General features: G+C 45.9%; 2 protein-coding genes across 2 annotated transcripts in view; one reads left to right on the forward strand and one right to left on the reverse strand.

Moving 5' to 3' along the window:
- Positions 1-16: 16 nt before the first annotated feature.
- nAChRalpha2 (nicotinic acetylcholine receptor alpha2) lies at positions 17-4,370 on the reverse strand. The gene is made up of 8 exons (XM_043431935.1): positions 3,949-4,370; positions 3,460-3,734; positions 3,324-3,368; positions 3,137-3,246; positions 2,825-3,005; positions 1,853-2,558; positions 1,302-1,510; positions 17-912 (listed from the first exon to the last, which is right to left on the reverse strand). The coding sequence occupies exons 2-8, from the start codon at positions 3,643-3,645 to the stop codon at positions 691-693; spliced, it is 1,659 nt and encodes a 552-aa protein (XP_043287870.1). The 5' UTR covers positions 3,646-3,734; positions 3,949-4,370; the 3' UTR covers positions 17-690.
- Positions 4,371-14,569: 10,199 nt separating this feature from the next.
- The window catches only part of nAChRalpha1 (nicotinic acetylcholine receptor alpha1), an 83,407-nt gene continuing 72,927 nt past the window's right edge, over positions 14,570-25,049 (forward strand). Inside the window, exon 1 of the mRNA XM_043431531.1 lies at positions 14,570-17,116. The gene's annotated coding sequence lies outside the window, so the exon portion shown is untranslated. The remainder of the gene's footprint in view (positions 17,117-25,049) is intronic.

The raw sequence follows: 25,049 nt of genomic DNA on the forward strand, positions 1-25,049 counted from the left end.
ATTTTCGTCACACCCATTTGGAGTTGGCATTGATTTTATTTAGTTGATAAAATTTTTAATTTTTCGTTATTTTACGTTGGTTTACACTCGTTTATTCGTAATAAATTAATATATCGTATGATGAGAAGCGGAGTATTTACTGGAACAGGCCTCGTTACCGGTCGGTGGTAACGAAGCTTTTGCAAGAAACGTAACTCTCGAGGGTGTGTAAAGTTAGTTGATCGACGATCTCTAAGTTACCGATGGGCAGTTTACGATTCGAATGAAAGTTTTAGCAATCGATAAAGATTCGTGGCTCGAGGATTTGGTTATTATTTGATTATTCATAAGAGTTAGTTCGTTTTTTAATTGCGTTTCGAATATTCAATCGTATTTATCGTTATATTTGATTCGAAGATAGAAAAGAGACGATCGGCCTGAGAATACGTTGGCACGATTCTGCTATTTTGTATAATTTGTTAAGCCGAAAACGACGGTTGGATATTTTGAGTCAAGATGAAGTTGAGTTTGTGCTTGTTTCTCGTTTGAAATTTTCACTCGAGTAATTGGATCTTGACTCGGCTCTGCACTTGAGTTTTGACTCGAGTCTTGTGACTCGAACTCGAGTCAAATCTCAAGTTTCCTTGACCATCGTTCCGGACTGCGGTTCAGCTTCGAACTTACGTGTAGAGTTTTGTTTTTTGCGTAAATTTAAATGCCCGGAAAGTTGCTCGGAAGGGAAGGAGCCCCTTTGTGCGGTAGGAACTGTTGTTTCGCTACCAAGGAAAGCTCCATATCGATTGGCTTCGTGTCGTCGTAGAAGGTCGGGGCTTCCCCGAGTATCGTGAAAGTGCCGAACAGCGATGCCACGATGAATATGTAGAGGAAGAGTCGGTCGAGAACCATCGCGACGAAACCCCAGTCCTGATCCTCCTGTCGAGTCGATTATTTCGAAGTTAACTCACGATTCAGTGGATTTTTACTCGAGTCTCGCTTTCTTGATTTTTTATATCACTCCCTACTGACTCCACCGATTGGGGAACGTTTCACAAGAGTTGACAGGGATGAATCAAGTTTTTGAGGGATTTTACTCAACGTTGAGTCATTGACTCGACTGTTGGGAGAACGACTCAAGTTTTCAATGAATTTTAATGGATTTTGAGTCGTCGACTCGACTCTGTAAATAATGAGTCAAGTTTTCGATGAGTTCGAATCATTTTCGAGTTATTCACTCAACTGAACGTTGATCCAGCTTTTTTGACTTGAGTAGTTCACCAGTCGACGTTTGGATCGTTGACTTGTCACATTGACTCACGACTTACCGCGTTAAATTCATCCTGACGTTGTATATGATGCTGGATGAACATGACATTGTGCAACGCCTTCTCGAGCTCGAATGGATACTTTTTTTTCGGGGTTACGTCACTCATTGACTCATCGAGACCTGACATTACAGTTGGAAGACCGTTGTAGCCGCCCATGCCCCCGAGAAATCTGTTGTGAGCCGACGTCGTGTGGAGACCGTTGCAGCCTGAACGTAATAAGATTAGCAAGCCAATAATATCAATGAAAACCCTCCAATCATCCGGGAATAATGAGTCGATAAATTTTTTAACTCGAATCAAGTCACTCATTGACTTGAGTTGAAGCAAGCAAGATTGAAATAGCAACAAAAGTCTCAGTCAATTGATTTTTGATTCGAGCCAATTGATTTTTGACTCGAGTCAATTGAGTTTCGACTGACTCGAGTCAATTGACTTTTGACTCGAGTCAATCGATTTTTGACTCGAGTCAATTGATTTTTGGCTCGAGTCAATCGAGTTTTGACTCGAGTCGATCGGTAGTGACTCAAGAAAATAAAATTTCGACTGACCATCGATTCTCTGGCGTCGGTCCGACTCCGGTGACGAAACGAGGGACTGTGATTGAACAGCCGCCGAAATGGCGGCATCGAATTTGCTCTTTTTGCTTCCGGTACGACCACCCCCCCTCCCGTGGATCTTGTGAGCTGCAAGATCATTGAGCAGATCGTCCGGGACCCTCATCAGTAATAACTTCGGTAATCTTCTGATGAATATTTTCCGCACCCACGGGGCCATTTTGTGGGTGCTCGGTTTTCGATAATGAACGTTTAGTATTATAATTGTTATCACAACAGAGAGCGCAACCAGTACCATCGTAAACAACAAGTACTTCCCGAGCAACGGTAACGCCAACGATGTCGAAGGTATGATTTCCGATATCAAGAGAAAAAACATCGTTTGCGACAACAGTATGTTGATACAAAGTGCTATTTTCTCACCGGAATCGGCCGGTAAATAAAACGCCAATACCGACAGATAGGATATGCTGACGCATGGCACTATCAAATTCACCGTATAAAATAACGTTTTACGACGGAGAGTTATGTTGAAAAATATGTCCGGATACGGCTGCGCGCAACACGGATAATATCTCTCGTGACGCTCCGCTGGTACGCTCAATATGTCCCATTCCACGCTCGGATAGTATTCTCGAAGATCCATACCCAATTCGACGTTGTTGTTTCCCATATTTTGGTTTATGTGCTTCAAATCGATCTGCGAGAGTTACCAGAAGCTGTGAAACGCTCGAAGCTCTAATTTTTTACCTCGATTGTCGATACCTCGAATTGTTATCGATGCACGGTAAGCTCGGGGATTTTTCATCATCGTTTTTCTCGATTTTCTTTTTATTTTGCTTACGAATCGATCGTGAATTTCGATTTTCTCGTTATCGAGCATCTATGTGTGTGCATCGACTATCGAGATATCGAAGAAAATTTAGAATTTCAAAATGAAAAGCGAATGGAAATTTGAGCGGGTACCTGAAAACCGTCGTAAGTCCAGGATCCGAATTTCATGAAACAAGTTTGCTGATCGAAGGGGAAATAACGAACGTCGATTTCGCACGACGATTTAAATATCGCTGGCGGCGTCCACATTACTTTTCCCGTGTGGTGGAGAACCGCTTTTGTCATCGTTGTCACACCGTACTCGCCATCAGCACTGAAATTATTGGTAAATTTTAAACTTTTAAACGGCACTGAGAAACTTCAAATTCTTTCGAAAAATTGTTCATTTTTTTATGTTTCTCACGACGCGAATGAAATTTTTTCAGGGATACTTCTGTCTCGTACTTGTTATAAAGGACAATATCCGGCAACCATATGTGCTCGCTGGGGACATAGAGCTCCGTCACTCCGCCGTACTCCGAAGGGTCCCACTGGAATTTGTGATCTTGCCATTCCTGGAAAAAGTCGAGCAACGAAAATCAACAAATCGAAAGGCTTTTGGAGCGATTATTTTGGAAGCTCTTGGACTCACGTGTTCCAGCCAAACGTTCGTTGTCAGGATTTGGTCTTTGAGATTCTGAAAACGACAATTTTCGAGGATTTACCAACCCGACCAATACAACGGATGATTTTTTCGTTAAAATTGAGTTTTCACTCGAGTTACTCACGAGATCGATCAACTGGGACAGCCGGAGTCCGAGCTTGACGATGACCGTGTCCGTGTTGTTGGTCACCGGTCGAATCAATCGATTGTAATTCGACAGCAAATCGTCGTACAGTCGTTTGGCATCAGGATTGGCACTGCAGATGCTCAACATCGAGCCAAAGAGCCAGAAAACCGGAAGCCCCATCATTTTCCTTCTCGTTTCCTCTCTCCGATTTATTCGCTACTTTTTATCCTGCCAAGGGCACTCCGGAATCGACTTTCATCGAAGGGCAAATCCTGGGGGGGGAAGAAAAACAACAAAAAGTTGAATACTTGACGAAAACTCATCATCCGGATTGGAAATATCGTGAAATAGCGTTGAATACGATGCCGAAACTCGGGATTGAGAGTGAAAACCTTTCGACATTGAGTACAACGACAGGAAATCAAAAAAAAAAAATAATAATAATAAAATTGGCTGCCCACAGATAGAGCGTGGAAAATGACTTACATTTTTGACGAGGTTTTTTCCTCAAAACTTCACAGGTTTGATGAGCTCCCAGAAAACTTGACGAGGGACCCGCAAGGCATCGCAGCATCCCCATCGAATCTCGCGGAATCGCGGAATAAAAGCTCGGGCAAAATGGCGTTGAGAATAAAAGAAAAAGGGAATATAAAGAGGCAAGAAATTATTCAAGATTAGCCGGGCAGCGTGTCCGAGCACGGAAGATAACGGCCCGATTGCTCCCGCTCCCGAAGATCGATCGCATTTTATTTCAAACGTACAGAAAACGAGGTGGAATTATGAAAAAATGAGGCGAGCGTAGCGCGAGTTTTATTCGCTTCCGAGCACCAATTTCCAAATGATTTATTATTGACGGAAGTTACGTCGTGCGACGATGGTCCGTGGACCACTGGCTCGTTCTGAAACTTACGGGGTTGACAGACCCTTCGGGATAAAGGGGAAAAGAGAAAGAGCGCTGCCGCGGCGGGGCGCCGGGAGCGGCGGGGGAAACAGAAGAGGGGATGGTCCAGAGGTGAGGGATGATCGATATTGTGACTGCGCTCAAACCTCCAAACAGTTCACGCACCCTCCGCAAAGAGAGAGAGAGAGAGAAAGAGAGCGAGGCCCGAAATAAAAATAAAAAGATACAAAAAACATTACATCTGTGAGCTCTACAAAACGCAGATTTATTCGGCGCAGTCGCACTCCCACTGCTTTTTTTCCATTTTACACTTTTTTCACTTTCGACTCGATTTTTTTTGCCCGGAGGGCGTTGAACGTATGTTTCCTCGATTTTTCGATCGTCCAGACGCTTTTAAACAACATTTTCGAACAAATAAATGAAATCACAGCAATGCTATCGATTTTATCGACTTTTTCGTTAATCAGGCCACGAATCTCCAGCGAATTCGTAAATAATCCGCCGGACACTGAGTGGAAATTGCTTCACCGAGGGGATCAAATTTCGGATTTTAGAAACCCGAACCTCTGGACAGTGCTCCACCGCCTTTGTCGATTATTATTGGATAAATATTTCACGGAGTAAAATTAAAGGCGAGTCCGACACGATGAGAGAATTTTTATTGGCGAAACTTTTGATAAAAATCGATGAATTGACGAACTGCGGAAAAAAAGTGAAGGAAGCGACGATTGAAAAGAATTTAGTTGCTTCGTTTCCGAAGCGTGACATCGCTTTAAGGGGCGTTTGTACGGGAAAAAGTAATAATATTTCATATTGGCAAAATGATAGAAAAAAATGAGGGTTATAAAAAGAGGGTAAAAGGGAAAAAACAAGGACGAGAGGATCCCAATCCTCATAACCGTGCGTCGGGCAAAGAATATTTTGCACTCTATCGAGAGTCGTGGTTTTTCGTATTCAAGGAAATTGCATTCGGTTGGATATTCCACTGGGGCGCTGCGATGACTTCGTTTTCCGGTGCCAGACACCGACATGCCCACAATAAATGTACGCACGTGTTGGTGGCCTCGCGTTTTCCCCTGCAGAGAGCATCAGAAAATCGTTTACGATTCAACAAATAAAATTGCTATTCCACCGAAAAATGGAGATTCGTAAATTAGGCTTGTGGAGCGGATTAGCAGATTTGAAAAAGTCGTAAAATATTTTAGCTCGAAATAATAGAAAATTTTGTAAAATTTCAGAGAACCGACCGAGTCTGGGAAGTCCCAAAAAGTGAATTTGAGAGAAGACGAGCGTCGCAGAAATATTTTTCTCAGCAGACAATTAAGAAAATGTGGATTTCGCAGGAAGGATGTTCCTTCAAACGTTTCTCATAAAATTCAGATTCGCTTCCGGTTGGGAGGAGCTTGGCGAGAAATAAAAAGGCACCGAACCTCCGAGGAACCTTCGGCGAATTCGCAGCGATGAATTATTTCGGGTGCTCAGGCTGTGTATAAACCTTGCCAGAGCCCCGCTCGCTCCCGTCTTTTTTCGCTCGAGCGGAATGGTCTTCGTCGAGCTTTACGTTTCCCGAGTATTTTCACTTTTGCACTTCCGGTCCGAGTGGAAGGGGCGTGTTGCACCATAACCGAGGGATTCTCAATTTCCATTGTGCACGAAAGCTGCGACTCGAGTCGAAATCAGTGACCTCGGGTTGCCATCGATTCGAGTTTACCGTCAGAAGGATCGAGCAAGAAGAATGCACAATTTTTTAGAACACTTGGAAACGCGGTGGCTCCGGTAAAGAGCCTCCGAGAACGAACTTGCTTTCACAAATTTCCTCGTCTCATCCACCTCCTGGTTGACGTCAAAATGAACCAAAATGATTCCAGCGACTTTCCATCGTGATCAGCTCGAAATCCGACGAGGCGAGATTCAAGATTTTAACTCCCGGAATATCGAGTTTGATTCAACACAGAGTTCAACGTCCTCGGTGACCTCGTTGACCTCTAATTTAAGGTTTTAATGAAACCCGATGACCCGGTAATTATTAATCGAACACGGAGAACGCCTCGGACGGTGTTTTCGGCACGGAAGCCACCCGCCTGGCCCCTGCTTAAAGGGCAGGCCTCCGCGTCTCAGGGTCGAAAGGAGTCGATGGAAGGAGGAGACGAGTAGAGCTCCCGGTCGCCAGAGATAAGCCAGAATCCCATTACAGTTGGTTGTTGATGACTCCCGCGAAATAGTCGGGCATTCGGAAGTTTCGAAAAGCCGGGGGAAACGTAAATGTTCGCGATTCCACGAGTTTAAATGAGAGTTCGCGCTCCATAAATAATCATGTGTCTACTTTAGGAGTTCTCGATTCAGGGGATTCCCTTTCCGGCGTTGCTTTACCGGGCGAGCCGCACACTTTGCTTCGCGAGCTTCGAGGGATCTTTTGCTCCATCATTATCCAGGCTTGAATTCCCTCCGCAATATCAGCCGCCCGCCTGCTGGCCCGATCTGGACACCGAGTCAGCGCGCAGTGATTATTCACCGGGACTTCCGCGTGGTTGCCTCATTTGGGATTCCCCAAAGTGCATCAGGCCAGGAATGTCCTGGGGGAATACACACTGATTTCCGGTCGAGGGGGTCCTTCGCGGAGGAGCCACATTTCGAAGCTACTTCCCTCAGGCTCGGAGCCCACCGCAGAGAAGCATTGCTGACATCATCAATATCGTCATTGATGGGGAACAATGTCGTTAATGATCCTCCTGCCATCGGAGCGTTCCAGGAACCTCGATCAGCCAGAACCTTCGAAGGTCGAGGATCCTCGTGAGGAGCCAAATGACTCTCGACAACTATTGACGTCGCTCGCTACGTGTTAAACGACCCGTCGCATCTGCCTCGGATAGACTTCCAACTTTTATTCACCTGTTCTTCTTATCTCAGCACTGAAACACTCGCATTCCTCCCTCTTTACGGTTGACCTCGACAGCCAACAACTTTCTCGATACAAACGAGCCAGCCCGAGTCTCTCCATTTTACTTTTACGAGTTTGGCGATAGCTCGAGTCCTCGGAGAAGTGGCCTCTCAGATTCCGTATGCTCCGCTACGATACATTTTTATCCGGTTGTCTTATGGCAAGGGGAATCGAGCTCCGAGACCGTTTACTGCGGCATTGGGGAGAAGCCTAGACCGAAGCATCCGAGTGGAGCGTCAACAAGCCAGAAGTCGTCGCCAGCTTCGAGAACACTGACGCTGGATACATGGAAGCTTTTCACGCTAAGCGATTCCAAGAGACACGTTTTCTTCGTATCGATACAGTGGGAAGTCTCTCTTCGTCATCGTTGAAACGCTTCGCAATTTATCTCCCATTTTTGCAACGTCACCAGCTTTTGTTATCGGACTTTTGTTGGGAGCGATGAGGTCGTCGCGCGTTCAATCTCCATTTGATTTCCTTTCGCCCCGATCGCGATCCTTGCCTCCGATTCACAATTGCTGCTACCATTCCAAGGTGGCTGGAACGTCATTTGGCGAGGACGCTTGGTTCTCTCGGAATCTATAATTTTCGCAATTAATCGGGCTCCGACTGTTTCCTCGTAGGAAGCCCGAGGCAAAAGAGTGTTTTTCTATTGACAAGCGGAGGAACAGCGCCGGTTAAAGCTCTATAAAAGTATCGATAGCAAACACGAGGATTGTGTGTGTGGAGTGTGATGGAGAATAGAGTGGAAAGTAAAATACAGACTGCTATGGATTGGAAGAAAAACGTGCAGAGAAAACCGAAGATAAACGATTTTACGGAATCCGCGGTGAAAAGTCAGTAAACCGGGCTTCGTGACGTCGATAGAAACGAAATTGAATCGTTGCTCACGCCGGCACGAATTTAGGAACTTGGAGCCAACTTCAGAGCGCTCGATATTTTGAGCGGGAAATTCAAATTCGAAAATGCTCGGGGAGCAGAAAAACGGTCTGAATCGTAGGCCAGGAGCCTCGGGAACGAATGAAAATGATTTTATCTCCTTCCCAAAGCCTGTCAGACTCGAGCCAACTAATAAAACGTTAGAAAAATGATTAAGTCGGTATCATCAATCGACATCTTGCCAGCTGCAATCGATCACTCAACGCAACAGCTTCGGACTATTATTTTCAAAGGGAAAAACACTCGAATCCTAATAAGTTCATATACAGAAGTCCAGCAATAAAATACGTGCTGAAGTTTCTCGTTTGGAGCTTAGCTCCCCTCCTGTTCACCCCCTTACCGACCTAATTTCGAAGTTGGACTCGAGATTGATCTTTCTTATACGCTCCTTCTCGTTTCTGTATCCTCCTGCTTGATTTCTTATCTCTCATTTCTTTCTCTCTGGCACATCGCATCTACCACCACCAAATCTTGTTCCCTGTCAACTCTCGTATATCTATATAAATTTATTTTTTGTTCCCCCTGACAGACGAGGAAGGAAAAAGGGCTCTCGCATTTTTCCCCTCTGATGTGCTCGAGTGTGAGAGTGCCAGCGAGGAGTACATAACCATAAAGTAACTTTCCCTTCGTTCTCATCCGGATATATATGCCCGTTGATGCTTTTTCCTTTCTCCTTTTCTTTCTTTTCATTCATTGAGAAAGGCTCGCCCAAAAAAACTAGTAAGAAGTATCGCTGATGACACCACCGAGCTGGAAGCTCTTCCGAGAGATCGCGAGCTTTCCCAAACTTCCCTACCAACGCCTCCTTCCATCCTTCCTTTTTTATTCTCTTATCATCCACACAGATTTTCACCATTTTATTCAAAAGTTCAATTTCCTTGGAACTTGCTCATCACCGTCATTTTTCATCTTTATTCCACAGCTTTTTATCCAATTTTTTACCCGTACAATTTTTTACTTACTCGAACAAAGTATACAAATAATTTTGTTCTCTTAAGGGGTTAGCCTAATTAGACGCCCGAAAATAGACTATTTTCACTCATTTTTTTGACCGGTATTAATTATAAATGTGGATATAAAAAGTGTTAGGCCTGAAAAATACACAAACATTTTTTTTCTCGGCCATTTTACAAAAAACTACGAAAAGCACGTCTTTTTTTCATCGCTTTTTTGCAAAGAAAAAATAGTTCCACAGAAAATTCGTACGATATGCGCTATAGCTGTAGTCATAAATAGCACGTGGTAAAATTTTGGTAAGGATCGGTCCAACAGTTTCGGAGGTTTGATCAACGAGCCGTCGAAAAACGTAATTTTGAGAAAAACGCGTTTAAACAAAGGCTTGGGTTGCTCAGATCTTTATAAAATTTGAGCACGATACTTTTATACTTCTGAAAAACGCAATACAAAACAAAATCGATTTTTCGAAAATTCTAATCAGGGTAGACCCCTTTATTTGTCACAAATACAAATTTTGTTTTTTCATTACTTTCTCAAAATTCAGTGAATATAAAAATGTCCATTTTTATTTATTTTCGTTTTGATGGAAAATTGACATTTTTAAAATCTAACTTTGATTTTTTTGAAAACTCAAAAGGATTTTACGTTCTTGAGTAACATTTTTTTTGAACTGAAACAAACGTCGATGTTCGAAATATCTTTCAAAGGTTTTAATAGTCTCGTGATATTTATCAGTCGTCTCCTTAAAGAATCGACATAAACTAAAGTCAAGTCGGTACGAATAAGTATTGCAGCGACGAAAGCTGTCACCGTTCGACCCCAATATCCCAAATACAATACAAATCCAGTGGGCTTTATTCCCAGAGCAATTGTTTCAAGTTTTCGATTTGCAGTGTGCTCACCGGGACTAAGAAAATCCGTATTCTATTCATTCATCGAAATAAGTTTCACGTGTTGCTTTAAGAGAAGACATGTGACGGAGAGTTGGGGGATGAAAGTGGCGGATCGGGGTGGCCGCGAGGGGGGAGGTGTCCGGATAGATTTGCAAAGACAAAAGCTGACGCGGTGTGAGAATGGCTGAGGTCGCAATATGCAGCAAAATCGAGAATAATATGTACGCGCGAAGGTTCCAATACAAATCCGCCTCCCCCCAACGCTTTTCACTTCTCACTTACCCTTGTAAAAGTCAAACGACGTCGATACGACTTTGCCTATTTTTGCTTCCTCGAAAGCTCCCGCTGACACTCAAACTTTCATTTTCTGTCTTCGATCGAAGCTTCTTCCATCGCTGTAAATCGATGAAAAATTGATCGAACTAAAAATTTGCATTTCTCGATGGAACGGCGAGCTTTTTGGACATTCGAGTTCCGTCGAACGGCTCAACGATTGTTTTTGCTTTTTTTCTTTCCCCACGATCGTAGCTAGGCTCAAATTGACGGGAAATATTGCTCACTTGATTTTGACTCGCGGCCAAAGAGGCCGAGCTTTTTTCATTTTCGAGCTCGCTCGAACTCCTTAACAACTGTTTTCCCAATTTTTAATCCCCCTCGATTGTTATTCGGCTGAAATTTCGCGAGGGTTGTTTAAAAACTTGCGGCTGTGCCCGAAGCTTTTGTTGAGTTCTCGAACGACACGAAACCTGCAGTATTATTTGCATATATATTTCATTTTAAATATAGAAACATTTGGAGCGAGCGAAGGAATAAGCGGGGGTGGAAAAAGGGGGGATGTAACCGACTTGTTCCGCTGTCTTGAGATTCGCTCTTGAAACCTCTTTACGGGCTATGCATTTCCATTCAACCGTCATGAAAACCGCTTGTGGCACTTCTTATCCTGCCTTGACTTCTCGGTGCTTTTGTTGCCGCAGCTCGAGCTTTCCCTTTTGGCTTCTTCAGCGAGGGGCTCCCCCGCCCGCGGAGGGAGGAACGAAGAGAAAAGACCTTCAAAAACGTTACGTTTTTAGTTGAGATTCTCCGCGTGCGAAGAATAAAATATTCTCGCGCTCGAGTCTTTTTTCCGATCGTCGAAGTTTCTCGTTGAAACGAAACGAAATTTTGTAGCGACGCGATTTCTCAATTTTTTTCGGACCCTCGTTATTTTCCCCTCGCGATGCTTTGGTGCAAATAATATTCCATGAAATGTCATGAAAAAGTCATCGAGAATCGAGCCGATTCGGTGTCGAACCATTCTTTCGAATCGCCATCGTCGTTGATCAACCCCCTCGCTCGGCGCCCCCTGAAGAGTCGATTTTTGGCCACTGGCCATCCTCCTACGTACGTACAATGTCGTTGAAATATATTCCGAAGTGGTGGGAACGAAATTCGAACGCGTAAACGTTCCAATAACGATTTTATCGAGGAACGAATATTTCTTATTTTATTGGGGACATTAGCCTTTATAGAATCGCGTTGGGATTGGATTTACATGGAAGCGGAGTTGCGGACGCTTCGTCGATATTTCGAAGCGCCATTTTCCCACTATTTTAGTCGAAAGGTGTCCGAAAAATTGATGCTTGAAATTGCTAAATTATAAAATATCATAACCCTGTTAAGATATTGAGGAAAAAACATTTTCAGCCGCAGAATCGACGGACTTTGGTCTTCCCACTTTTCACTAATACCGTACCCCGAAACTAGGGAATCCCCGGATTGAGAATTGGCGGGGAATTTGAATATCGGATCTGGGCAAACATCGTATCGGTCCACCATACGTAACCGTTGAAATAGTACGATCCCAGCGATAGTGTAACTGCCAAAATATTTCGTGCAATACCACGACATACTTTGCGGAATTTCGTGGATATTGGTTTATACAGACGGAAGAAAAGGGGGCGGGGGCAGAGGGAGCGAGGCAGAATTTGAGGTTATGTTTGCGATCTCCGATATCCGTTAGGCACACATATTTGCCCGAAATTCAATCACCCTTATGTGGCGAAACGAGAACATCAGCAAAATTCCTAGAAACTTTGTAGGACGATTAAAAAAATTCTAAAAAACTCTCTAATTATGAAAGAAAAAAAATGCTTTTCTTTCCATTTGCAGCCGGCGAAAAACGTGCTTTTCTTGATTTGTTTCCGACAAGAAAATGAATGTTTATTGAAAAACTGTGAACGACATTCGTTCGTACTTGTACAATTTTTTTCATCAAAAAATCTCTCAAAAGGGCGCAACTCCAGCTGTATTCCAGTAGCACCTTTTTTTGAGCACCAGTTCCAGTGGGCGTGTGATAACTAAAAAACTATTAATCCGATCCATGTCAAATTTATACGACTTATTTATTATAATAATAGCTCGGACCTGGAGGAAGGATTTGTAAAAATGTTGATTTAAAAAAAATGGCGACAGCTTTAACAAAAACATCATTTTTTGAGGTGCTCAATTTTCGGTTTTATGTTACAATTTTTTTCCCAACAAAATACGAAATTTTTCGTCCAGGCCCTAACTATTATTTATAATAAATAAGTGGTATAAATTTCGTACGGATCGGTTTAATAGTTGTTCGGTAATGGTGTCCCACTGCAAAGGTATTTTTCAAAAAATACGATTCTGAGATAATCGCGATTAAGGTCGCTCGAAATACCCATAGCTACGAAATATCCGACGCTCCCATCGTTAAGAAATTTCGTGAGAATATTCTTCAGACATTGTACTTGAGGAACATCTAATAAACACACAATTGTCGATTTTTTCCCCCACCGCAAGTGTACACAAGGCCTTAAAGTTCACGAACGACATTGCCAACGAACGCAAAATGATGAGCAATGAAAAAGCGCATTAATCTCGGAGGAGTTTAAACCGGAAAAACTTGGCTGTCATTTGTTTGAGGGCTCGAGGAGGCGTTCAATCTTTTTCTACTATGTATGTGCGCGGGGGTAACGTTGAGAAAAATGATTTACAGTTGGTAGAGCGAGCGAATTATCCACGATTCAATGGATTCAAGTTTTCCAAAGGGGTTGAGGCCGCGGGACGGGGGGCTGGGTTAGGGAGGATGGAGGGGTCGTCGTCGGGACGATTAATCAGTCGATAACGCGGCGTGTGCGTAATGGTGTAAAGTTGTTCGACCCAAGCTCGATTTTGTGGACGTATAATATAAATATATACGGGCCTCCTCCGGAGGTCCTTGTCCTTTCTTCTGCTCGCCTGACGACTACGTGTACTTATTATTACCCCCGACGATATGATATCCGCCGGTGTCATTGGCTCTCTCGCTTTCTCTCCCTCAAATCTATTTTTTCTCGAGGATTTGAGAGTCTCCGTGGTCTCGGGAGATCGAAGTGTATTTAATAATATCATCGTGTTTCTGGACGAGTCGTACTTGTTGCCGTTATCAAAAGTAAAATAGGAGATCGATCTCTCTCGACGAAGATCATCGAAACTGGGAGCAAACGTTTGGAGACGAAAGTGTGTGAGGAGGATGTTGATAAGGGGTTGGGGGAGTGAAAAATGGAGAATACTGGAAAGAAGGTGTATGGGAAAAGAATCCGGGGGGAGGGGAGAAAGAAATGTAAACATGGATCTGGAGGAGTACGAAGCAGCGTTAGGAGGATCAAAAGGGTAGACTGTCGCGTAAGGGTCGTCATGCGAAGGTAGTGAATCCGGGTAACGGCGGAGGGGGGGGGGGGGGGTGAAGAGCCACGATGTCGGAGCATCGGCATACGACGGGGGATGGTTGCAGAGGCCGGGGAGAGGGGCCAAGGAGGGAGGAAGGGCGGCGGAGGTTCGTAGGGTTGTAGGGCTGGGCGAGGTGAGGAATACCGGGGAGGAAGGGTGGTGGATGCGCGCCCAGACGCTTTCGGTCGACTTCGGAGGGATTCGCGACTCATCGCCGGACGTCTAGCGTCGCGGGGCTCTTCCACATGGCTTGGTATTGGCTCCCCGGGACGTGGAGGATGCGGCGGGGAAATAGCCTCGCCATAGGTATACTCTCGGTGAGGAAGACGCGGGCGAGAGCGTCGGAGGGAGGAAGAGAGTGTGGAAAAAACAGAGAGAGAGAGTTGGAAGGGTGAGCGCGAGGGTGGAAAATATGGAGGGTGGAAGGGATGGGACGGCATGAGGAGCGCCGGTGGCGACGGCGTCAACGACGCGGAGGAAAACGCCGGTCGGGGAAGCTTTCGCGGAGACTAACCCTACAGCAGGGGGTGATAGTAACGCTGGGTTGCGATGGCGTTAGCAGAAGCCGTTGAGAACGCGGAGGGGTAGGCACTCGGGGCTGGTGGGGGCGCATGCGAGCGAGGGAGGGCGGATAGTCGGCGGCGGTGGCGGCGGCGGCGGCGGTGAGAGGGGCCGAGGAGGAGGGGAAAGAAGCGGCGTTGGCGGCTCCGCGGCGCGGCACAACAGCCCCAAAACGGGCAGCGTCAGTACTAAGAAGGGCGGCACGGTAGGACTCTCGGTGCGCGGCCGGTTTCGTCGAGCTATGTCCGGGGAGTGCCCGTTGACGGTTCCAACCCTGTTTTTTGCCGCTACGGAACGGTTTTGAGTGCGTGTCCGCAACGCCGGGCTTCTATCCGACGATATCGAGCCTCCAGTCATCCTCGATATCAAACGCGTTATATGTTATTGATGACATGTCAGGGATCAAGCTCGGTACAAGAATAACGCGTGAACGAGCCGAGTCGCACGGATTCGAAAGAGGCTGCTGCTTTCCGGTTGGTCAACAAACGCGTGGATCAACGCCGGATCATCCGTTTCCAAATTGATGCAAGTGGCTGCCACGGAAGAAGGAACTCCTGCTGCTCCTACTGCAGACTCCGTGCGCACCCTACGCTAGAACCACTTCTCTCCACAGTCCCTTGTGTGCGTGCCTGCCTGCCTGCCTGCCTGCCTGGCTGCGTGTGTGTATGTGCCTCCGGCTCCGTGTGCGTGTGTGCCTGTGCGTTCCGAAAGCGTGATATACCCTCGGGGTTGGAGAGTGTGTCTCTGTGGTAGTGCGTGCCGACAGGGTGTCAACTCCCCGCCCTTGCCGCCCAAGGGTGGCTCATCGTACGCATCGAAGCCGGCCACCTCTTTTTCAACATCATCAGCGGCATCCTCCTTCATTCACCTTTTAACCGTATTACTATATACTCGTAACGCGAAACCGAAATAAAAGTTGGTTCGGGTTGATCGCCCTCGGGGTTAATAAAAATTTTACATGTGGCGCAGCAAGAAACACAGGAGGAAAAACAGCCTGGAGGCTGCCGGAGACTCGCTGACTTTGGAATTATGAAGCCGAAGCACGCATCCGCGGTCCGACCCAGCGAGGACTGAGCCGGCGTTGTTGACAACCTCCGGAGGGTTCTGGCTTTAGTGACTGTTCGAGCTGTGCTCGTCGGGTCAGGAATTCCCGCTCATTATCACGAGGTTTAACGCCGCTGATGCGCGGCGATACTGTGCCAGGTTGACTCCGGGCTTTGCGAGCCTCTGGAATCGAAAGCGTCGACGGGAACAACGACTCCCGGCGTTGGACGAGAGCCCGAGGATCGAAGGGGTCGGCGACCCTCGATAATCCACGCATTAGGAAGACCTAAAGGGGGTTCGGGTGTCTTCGAAGATGCGAGAGCTGGAGGAAGGCGGCAGCTTTTTTCACCCGGTCGAGTCACGAGCCAGAGAACGTTGATGCTCTCGTGACGCTTGAAGGTCTTCCGGAAGCCGTGGGAAAGACTGGGTTAAGTGGCTCTCGGTCTGTTAAGGGGGTGGCCCGAGAAAGCCGAAGTAAAGTTTCGCCTCGCAGGCTCGTGTTAACCGAAATTTTCGGATGGTTCGGATGCTCGGAGGCAGCTCGGTGGGCCAGCTCGAGATCAACGTGAGATCTCCGACGTCTTGGGTGAGCCGGGCTGAGGGATGATGTTAGTAGAAGTGACCCCAGCTAACCACCCCAGTGGAAAGACGACAAAGAGCCGTTTCGTTAGGAGAGTAACTGGCATCAGGAGATCGGGAGTCGAGTCGGGGCTGAGAAGGAATGTGAGGAGAGTCGCGCAGGTGCAGGATACGGCTTCAAGGATAAATAGGAACCAGGTGGTTGGGAGGCCTATGATGGCCGCGTGGACGACCAATCCACCGGTGAGTCACAGTTCATTGAATCAGCTGACGAAGCGGAAGAGAGTGGGATGCGTCGTTAAGCCGGAAGTCAGAAGTTTTACTCGTGCTCGAGCAGCGAGCCTTCCGGGAGTGAGCACCGAATCGTTTTACCAAGGATTAACCAAAGTTTTGTTCGCCGGTGTTGCTACGAACGATAAAGCCGATCGGGCTGACCTTGTTGAACTGCTTGCCGCGTATTTGTCGAGGGAATCAGGCTCGTCGGTTTATGACTCGAGGAATTCGTCGCGGCTACGCCGTTGCTAGCGGAAGACAACGAGTCCTGACGCCGCAACATCATCGTCTCTTCCTCGCCCCCCTTTTTCTCTACTCCTCTCTCTCATTCTCTCTCTTTCTCTCCGAGGTCAACCTCCAGGTCACGTGGCTTCCTTTCCTCCCGGACAACTCGCCTCCAAACACGTCCCGCGTCGTGCTAACCGTCAAAAGTCCGTTGAACCTCGTTGACAGTTACATCAGGACTAATAATAAAAGTCTATCTGACTAACCCGGAAGTGTCTTCTCCCCCCAAAACGCCGGGCATCTCGGCACGGGATTCAATCGCGGGCGATGTTGGTGCGACACTCGGACGGCTTCGTGTGCCGCGATAAACAGACGCTTACTTGTTTCACCCTCGGACGTAACAGCCTCCACGATCATCGTCGCTTTCGTTGCTTCCTGCTCTCCGAGCCTCCGTGTTTAACCTCGTTATCGTTCTGCCCGACGTCGAGAAACAATAATAGTCGAACCTCGACGACAGGAGCACCGTTCTCCGATTCAAGCACACCCCGAGTCCGGTAGCTCGGTCCACTTCGTTCGACTCTCTCATCGACGCCCTTGGGCAATGTGCCCACCCGCCGGCAACGCAACGTGAGTTCTTAACCTCTCTTTTATGCATCTCCTTCATACTCTTTCATACGCGCCTTTGTTATTTGCCATTCGTTTGTATGCCACTTCAGCCGCCCTCCCCTCTCCCTCCCCCTTAAACCATTTCGCCCCGTTTATCTTTCCACGACCTTTAACCTTTTGCTCCAGTTAACTCTCTATTGACGTTCATCACTTTTTCTTATCCCGCTGTTCCAACCCCCGGAAACTAATCCTTAATTGATGCCGAAGATAATCATTATTGTTTTGATAAATATCAAGAGCTCTCTCTCTCAACGGGCTCACTTTCTAGAGGTCGTTCGAGTCAAATTTGCATGGGAAATGGGGGTTGCCAGCGAGTATGGTCTTCGATGTTGACCTATTTTTTTTCTTCTTCTTTGTACAACGTTACGTCGTTTCTTCTGTTGTTTTATCATTCTCGTTGTTCCTTCGAGTTCCGAGGCTCTTCTCTCATGTAAGAAGAGCTTCAGGCCATTTTTTTGTTTCTTATCAGCTTGTTTTTTTTTTTTTTTTTTTTTTTTTTTCCCAAGTCGAAAATTGCTGCGGGGCCATTTTTTTAAATGGCACTCTCTTCTCAAGGCACGAGGGGTGGGACCTTCGACTCCGGGGAGGCTACGTTTCTTTGCCTCCTCCCTCCTACCATTCCTTTACTTGCTTTTTTCGTCTTTTTGTTAACAAAGTTTTGAGCCCAGTCTTCTCGAGCTTGACGCTCCTGCGTTGCTTCATTTATTTATATTTTCTCTCCCCCTGCCCCGCTGACGGACTAGAACGACGTTGATGGAAGGCGAGAAAGTTTTTCGTTCCCGTTCCATGGAAATCACTGTTTTTTTCCCGGTAATCCGTTACCCCGCTAAAATTTGATGGGGGATCGTCTCGCTTCGGCTTCTATTTTTCACCAAAATCACAACTAATTCGATGATTCGAGGGAAAATTATTCATGCTTCGTTCTCAGGAACGTGAGCTGGCGAAAAATTATTCAATTTTGTTTTTATCGATTTTTCACTGTTCTCTTCAATCCCTTCGATTTTAAAATAAATCCTCGTATTTTTCGACCACGAGCCGCAGCTCGTCTGCTTTCTCTCCTGACAGCTCTGCATTTATCAATTTTTCTACCGAACTGAAAATATTCCCCTCCAAATGATGTTGTAAAAATATTTTTATTAAGATTCATTCCAAGCTCGAAACGAAGCTTCCGGTTCCTCGGAAGAGCTTACGCCACCCCCAAAATACTACCAAATTCCAAAATTCCTGCTCCCTCAACCCTCATACGTGGAGATTCCTCCAGAATAAAGTAGTAACGGAATATTCGTGTAAACAAAATGGTGTACGATGACACGTAAATGCAGCGGAAAGTCGGTCGAATTGCACCCCCTTCCAGTGGAGTTGGCCGGGGGATGGTTAGAGACGAGGGTTTGAGAAAAATCCTCCCTCGCACACACATGCACGCAGCCACACATTTACGTACACAAACTCCCTGACAACACGAAAGTTGTTCTACCCCGGCAACTTTCTGCTTATGAAAAAGAGGGCTGGCTTCCAACGCGGGCGAATCGAGCAAGCACACGATCCCTTGTTTTTTTTTCTTTTTTCTACTTTTTTTTTCCCCCCCCTTTTTTGATCTCTTCTTTTTCCGGTGTCTGGATGGAATGAAAATGCGATGGGAAGGAGGCAAAACTATTCGAGGAAAGTTTAAACCGTTCTTTTCTCACTGTTTTCCCCCGGTCGAACGTTTGTTTTATTTTTCTTTTCGTCCGATTGTTGCTCGTACCATCAAGTATTTTGAGACTCATTCACTTCGGAGGTAAAATTCATTTTCTATTATTTACGTTTTCACCCTTTTTCTTGATACTCTGTGAAAAAATCTTAGAGTGCCAAATCTAACTCGATTTTTCTGCAGTTTAACAAAGACTCGTGCGGAACCTCGATCAAGCCCGGTTTCCAGGAAACAGAGAAAACCCTCCGAGCCCGAATTTCTACTCCCTTTTTCAGTCGTGCCAAATTATCGATCGTTTTTGTACACGCGCATACCTATAGGCGGGCTCGAAGAGTTGGAGCAGGTCGGAATCCGTCATATAACCAAGAAATTAGGGTGGCTCGTACTCCAACAGCCAGCATCTTACCCTGCACCTTTCTCCTTCCTCGCGTGGCCCAATTTCATCCCATGAAATTAAACAGCCTCAACTTTAATGAAGAAATAAAAAAATGGAAAAATACGTGAACTTGCTCCGAGCTGCTTGAATTATTTTTCTGTTGAATAAGAAAAATTTTACGAATCTTTGAAAAATGAATGACAAAAATGCAGCGTTTTCGAGGTCGAACGGACTCGTGGAAATTCATGCGGATAATTCGACTCTGATTTTCTGTTTCGGTCTGTAATCACCGCTGCTCGGGAGCGCAGGGTTGAAATGTCGAAATGATTGAAAAACAGAAATAATTGGATGGACAACGATTTATTATTCATCGGGGGAAGAGAATTGCTCTTTGAATAATGAACATTCGGCAACCCCTTTGAATGCAATCCAATAAAATTATACAGGCGAGCAGCTGAGCCACGATAACCCTGCTCCAGCAGGCCGTTGACACTTCCGGTTTCGGGGGCATCGGAGCGAGCTATCAGGATGCTTCCGGCATTATGAATTTTCCTGGAGCTCCGGAGGTCCTCGGTCCAAAATTCTGGACGATAGATTCATTATGAAAATACATTTTTCACTGTTTCGACGCGCCAGGAGGATCGAGGGTGGGGGGTGGTTCCGGGCCGCTTAATTGGAAATCCGGCAAAAAGTCTGCTCTCCTCGTTCGGGGTCTTTGAGGACGAATCGTCGCCGGGAATGGCAATGGGCACGTTGCTGATTAAGTAGAAATAGCCGAGAGTAGTCGGACGCACGATTTCCTGGTAAAAAATCGACCCCCACTTTCCGTTGTTCACGAATTTTGGCGCGACGCGAAAAAGGGAAAAGGATTTTTGCGTTGCACCTCGGTGCAAGCTCCGGAAAAGCGCATGTCACGAGGCACTTAATTTGTGCAAAAAATATATTCCCACCCCCGAACTCAGAGGGACTCACAAATGAGGGGGGGGGGGGGGGGGAGAGGCTATGAGAGAAAAAATATGATAATTTGGAAGGATTGTGGGCGTGGGGAGGAGGAAAAGAGGAAAAAAAAATGTTGCACACCGCTCAAAGTTCGCTCGGAGTTTGGGGGCGGCGGGGCTTGGAAAATGAGCTTTTCCGTGGACCGCGTTTTTGCGCCATCTTGACTAACATCGACGAGAAAGTTTGCGAGTCTTTTTGGTCAGGGAGGCCGAGTGCCATGGGACATTGTTGGACGTTAGCCAACGATTTTTCCCCGAGATACAAGCCCGTCCGAGAGGCAAGATGAAAAAAAAAAAGAACACAAACAGAATTATGCAAAAAGGACAAGTTGAACGAACCCGAGCGGGAGGTCACGGGGCACGGAGGAAAAATAATAATGAAAAATAACTTGCTGACCAGCTCGCACTTGCTCGGCAAGCTTCACTGAGAATCACTCGTCTGTATTCCGAGCAATGATTCGCGGCTGGACGCGCACACACCTGTACCGCAAAATGGACGTTATGGAGGGATGCTTTTAAGGGTGGAATTGACCCCTTCGCGAGATTGACGATAGAGGCATTGACGTTCCGCTCAACCGCCAAGCCGAGCGTTCCATGACGCTCTATTTTCTTCGCCGTTTACATTTTCTCACCTCTCGCCCATTTTTTATTCGAACCCTCACAGATCGTTGACATCTCATAACCGTATGAACCTACAAAAGCGATTAATTTCAGTGAATATTGAGCCCTACTAGCTGGTGGCTCTCCCTTAACGTTTCACAACGCGTTGATTCATCGGGCAGCTGATGCTCTCGGAAGCCTCACAAATTTCCGTCTTCGGTGTGTCACGCACACACGGAGAGTCACAGCCCCCGGACAATAAAAGTTTACTCAGCAGTCATTCAGAGACAGAGAATCGAGAAAAAACATTCGTCGGAAGTTAATTCGAGTGAGGGTTCCTGAAAGCACCCCCGAAGCTCGTGTCAAGGTCAGCTTCCCTCGTGAAAACACGCACAAAGATAAAAGAAGACAAATCTAGTATACGAGCTGTTGTAAAAGTCAATAAAATTAAGGTTAAATGACAATAAGTCAACGGAAGTCATTAACAAGAGCAGTAGGAAAGCGCGGCGAGGAGGGGGGAGGGGGTGGATGGATGCGTGGCTCGCGCGCGCTTAACCCATTAATTAACGACTCGATTATAACTCGGTCACGTCTCGTAACGGTGAAGTAAAAAAGGTAGACAAAGAGACGAGTAAAAAAAAAAAGAAAAAGAAAAAAGAAAAACAGACTCCGTGTTCCCTGCCGGGGGCGTTGTAACTACTTCTTTTGTTCGGATCCTTTTTTCTTTTGTTCGTTTTCTCCGTCGAGCCTGCGAGGCCGAGGTAGATATCTTGGTAGTAGGAGCTCCTCGGATTCCACCACTCCAACGATCTTTCTCGCTGTTTCGCGTCAACTTTGTTGCACCCCCGTTATTCCACCCCCTTATCGCCTCTCTCGACCCTCCACTCGGTCTGAAATATTCATTCGGTCCACCAGCGAGGGTGAAGCTTCGAGGGGTGAGTTTTTCACGAGGGTGGGCTTGCTTTGGGGATGGCACGGGGGGAATAGGGAGGCATGGGGATCGCGGGGAGGGGATGAAACGCGAAAGATCGTAGAGGAGACCGGATGCACCCACGACGCGGTTGTATTCGCACCCTGATTAATAAATGGCGCTAATTAGGGAAGCACGCAACAACAACGTGGCTGCCATAGAAGTTGGCCATGGGACGCAAGGGTTGAACGGGGGCGGGAGGACTCGTGTGAGTCTGAATGGCTCGTACGCTGTGCAACTGGACGAGGGGCTTCTTGTGCAGGGCGAGAGAGGAATCGGGTTCCACAAGAAGAAATAGGGGTGCAAACGCTCGGGGGTAGTTTCCTGCGGGCTTGCGCTTTCCGCTTCTTCGCCGCCTTCTTCCTCTTTTTGTGACAACACGAGAGAAAAGAGTGAAAGGGCGGCGAGGGGCCTGAGGTAAAGCTCTCGGGGGGGAGGAGGACTCGGGTGAAGTCGAGGCTTTAGCGTGTCGTGCACCCTAGAACCTCCAATAATTTAGCTCGAGAGAAAGAGGAGAGGGATGAAACGAAAGAAGGAGAGCTTTGGCTGGGACGCCCAGAACGATGGTAAATTCATCGCTATTCGTTTTTCTACGTTTTCCATTTTTTCTTTCGCTTTTCTCCCTCTTTTTCCTTTCCTTCTTCCTCCTCCCTCTCTCTCTCTCGATTTTTTTTGTAAACAAAAGATTCTCTCTTTTTCATCATTCATTACGTTTGCTTCGAGTTACTCCCTTTGTTTCCTCGTGGATTTATCCGGGGGATGATAATGCGTCACAGTTTATGGGGATGCCAGGACTCGGGTGTGTGTGTGTGCGCGCGCGCGCGCGCGTGTGTGGGGCAACGATTTCTAGAGCTGTGAAAATGTAAGCTTTTTTCACTCGTATACGCCGTCAGGCCTTCCCCATTGTGTCTAAGAGTGGAACGGAAGAATATTCTGGAAGGTTACCGATCGATTTTTCATTCACAGCGTTGCAAAACCGGAATGGATGTCGAGCCGGGCGTGGAACGACCATAGTTAGAATGGGAAAAACATTGCACGAAACGCGCAGCTTTTATCGCAGCCTCTTTCCTATCATTTGCATTCTCAATTCTATTTTTATTCCATTTTATACGAAAAAACTAAATTTAAACAAGTCCTTAGGTCGATCTGGTTTCAACTGACTTTCGAAAAACTCATTTTGCCTTACTCTTTAAAAAATTTTTATCTTTCAGAAGCTTCTCGTTAATTCACAGACACGTCCCTGCTTATACATCCGAACGCGCGGCTTCGCATTCGCGAAATAAACTGCGCCCTCGCCATCTAGCGGTCACTCCCTGAACTGATCTTAAATTTTTTCGTTTCTAGCTATAAGCAATCTATTCTGGGTCGATGTGACTGTTGGCGAGTTTCAATTTACTTTTTCACGATTTCAAAGTTTTTATACGTTTCGTTGAGTTACTTAATTGCTTTTTTTTAAATCAGACTTTTATAATGATTGGGTCGAAATTGTTCTGCTCCTGACACTTGATGTATATTCATGACAATAATGTACAAGCATGTTCGAATATACTTCGTATATCGCGGTTACACATGTGGTAAAGACACAGCGAGTGGTCGACCGAAATTGAGCTCGTTATCAACGTTATGGTGGTTCGTATACATTTGTATGGGCTATTTGAGTAGAATGCTCGAAATTATGTGGCCGAGTATGAATTCCGTATCGAACGATCGAATAATTGGACAATCAACGGAGTCCGAGTGTGATCATAAAAACAGAAATTGAATTCTTTGTGCGTTCTCGAATGCAGGAGAACGCCCAGTTTTTAATTAGAAGAGGGCATATATTTTTATTCCGAATTTAATTACAAACGTCCGTTTTTATAACTCTTCAGGAATGAAAATTCTTTGATCCAGTTCGAAGCGCTCTCACGAGTAAAAAAAGTCAGTCGCTATAATTAATCGATCCTCATTCTCCAAGTCTACTCACGAGCATTCCCAAACACCCCTCATATCTCATAATCCGTTCCATACAAATTGAGTTATGGTCAATTGAAGTAGAGCGAATTTAAACACTCTCATGGCAATCGATTTCGTGCTCCGAGCCCTGTTTTTCCGCTCTCGAGGATTCGCATACCGCTTTTGAAACTGTCTTCCTGTTCACTCGCTCCTCGATCCCAAATATTATACTCCACAAATAGTGTTTAAAACTCTCCAGAGGATTACGAAAGGACCAAAGCTCGTATCGGGCGTTGGAAACGCGCGAGAATTTTGACTGATGTATGTCCGGATATTTGATGGTTTACGAGGCGTCCATAGCCCACGGTGATTCGACCGAAGTGACAACTATACAATAGATTTCATAGTGGAATTCCTATTAAACGTAATTATTCAGCAATTAAACGGTTCTCGATATTTGTGGGGCGAATAATGATCCATTGCACGGGAGTGGCCACTACTAGGCAGGGGTGAAATACGGAATACGAACGGTGGAGTTGTAAACAATGATACTAAGTAACGAATGAGCTCGGATAAATCGGCTGAAAGTTTAATTTGGAGAGTCACATTAACAGAAAGAAATAAAAACAACTATGAAAATGAGCAATAACACAAAGAACGATCGTTTTGATTCAACTATTTGTGGTTAGCAAGAAATCTCGACTAATTTGATAGAAACGTGCTTAAGGATCTTCGGGAAAAATGCTATTTGGGCAATTCGCAAAGAGCACAATCCCCCGCTAATTTGATGCAGGTCTCCCGGAATCGTTTTTTCACGAAGCTTTTGGAACTTGAACGACCCTCGACGAGCAGCACGCATGGCTCGAGTGTGCATCTAAAAAAATCCATATTCATATTTTTTTAATTGCTCGCGCACGTATCGCACGTACTCGAAAAAACTAGGCTGTGCACATATAGACAAATATATGTTTTGTGCTTCTACGTGTGTGTTTATTATGGCCACGTAGGTGGATAAGAGAGCGTGAAGTTTTGTTAATTTTTTCTCAACGACAAGCTCACTTTTTTATAGCATTATCACGTGCTAGGTGCAACGCTATGAATGCATATAGAATTTTTATTTCATTTACAGCACTCCCATCTATTTACCCTTCACGTGCAAAGGGTTCGAGGCCTATTTTCATACGTTTTTTAAATTGTTTTTCTTTGCCTGTGTCACGGTTGAATGGGAGCTCAATTCAAAGAGAAATATTGTGCTGATGGAGCTTTTCGACTGTTGATAAAATCCGCAGGGATAAATCATCTTGCAGCCTCAAATTTCCATTTTT

This window comes from Venturia canescens, chromosome 11 (genome assembly GCF_019457755.1).
Source record: "Venturia canescens isolate UGA chromosome 11, ASM1945775v1, whole genome shotgun sequence".
Taxonomy (NCBI): domain Eukaryota; kingdom Metazoa; phylum Arthropoda; class Insecta; order Hymenoptera; family Ichneumonidae; genus Venturia; species Venturia canescens.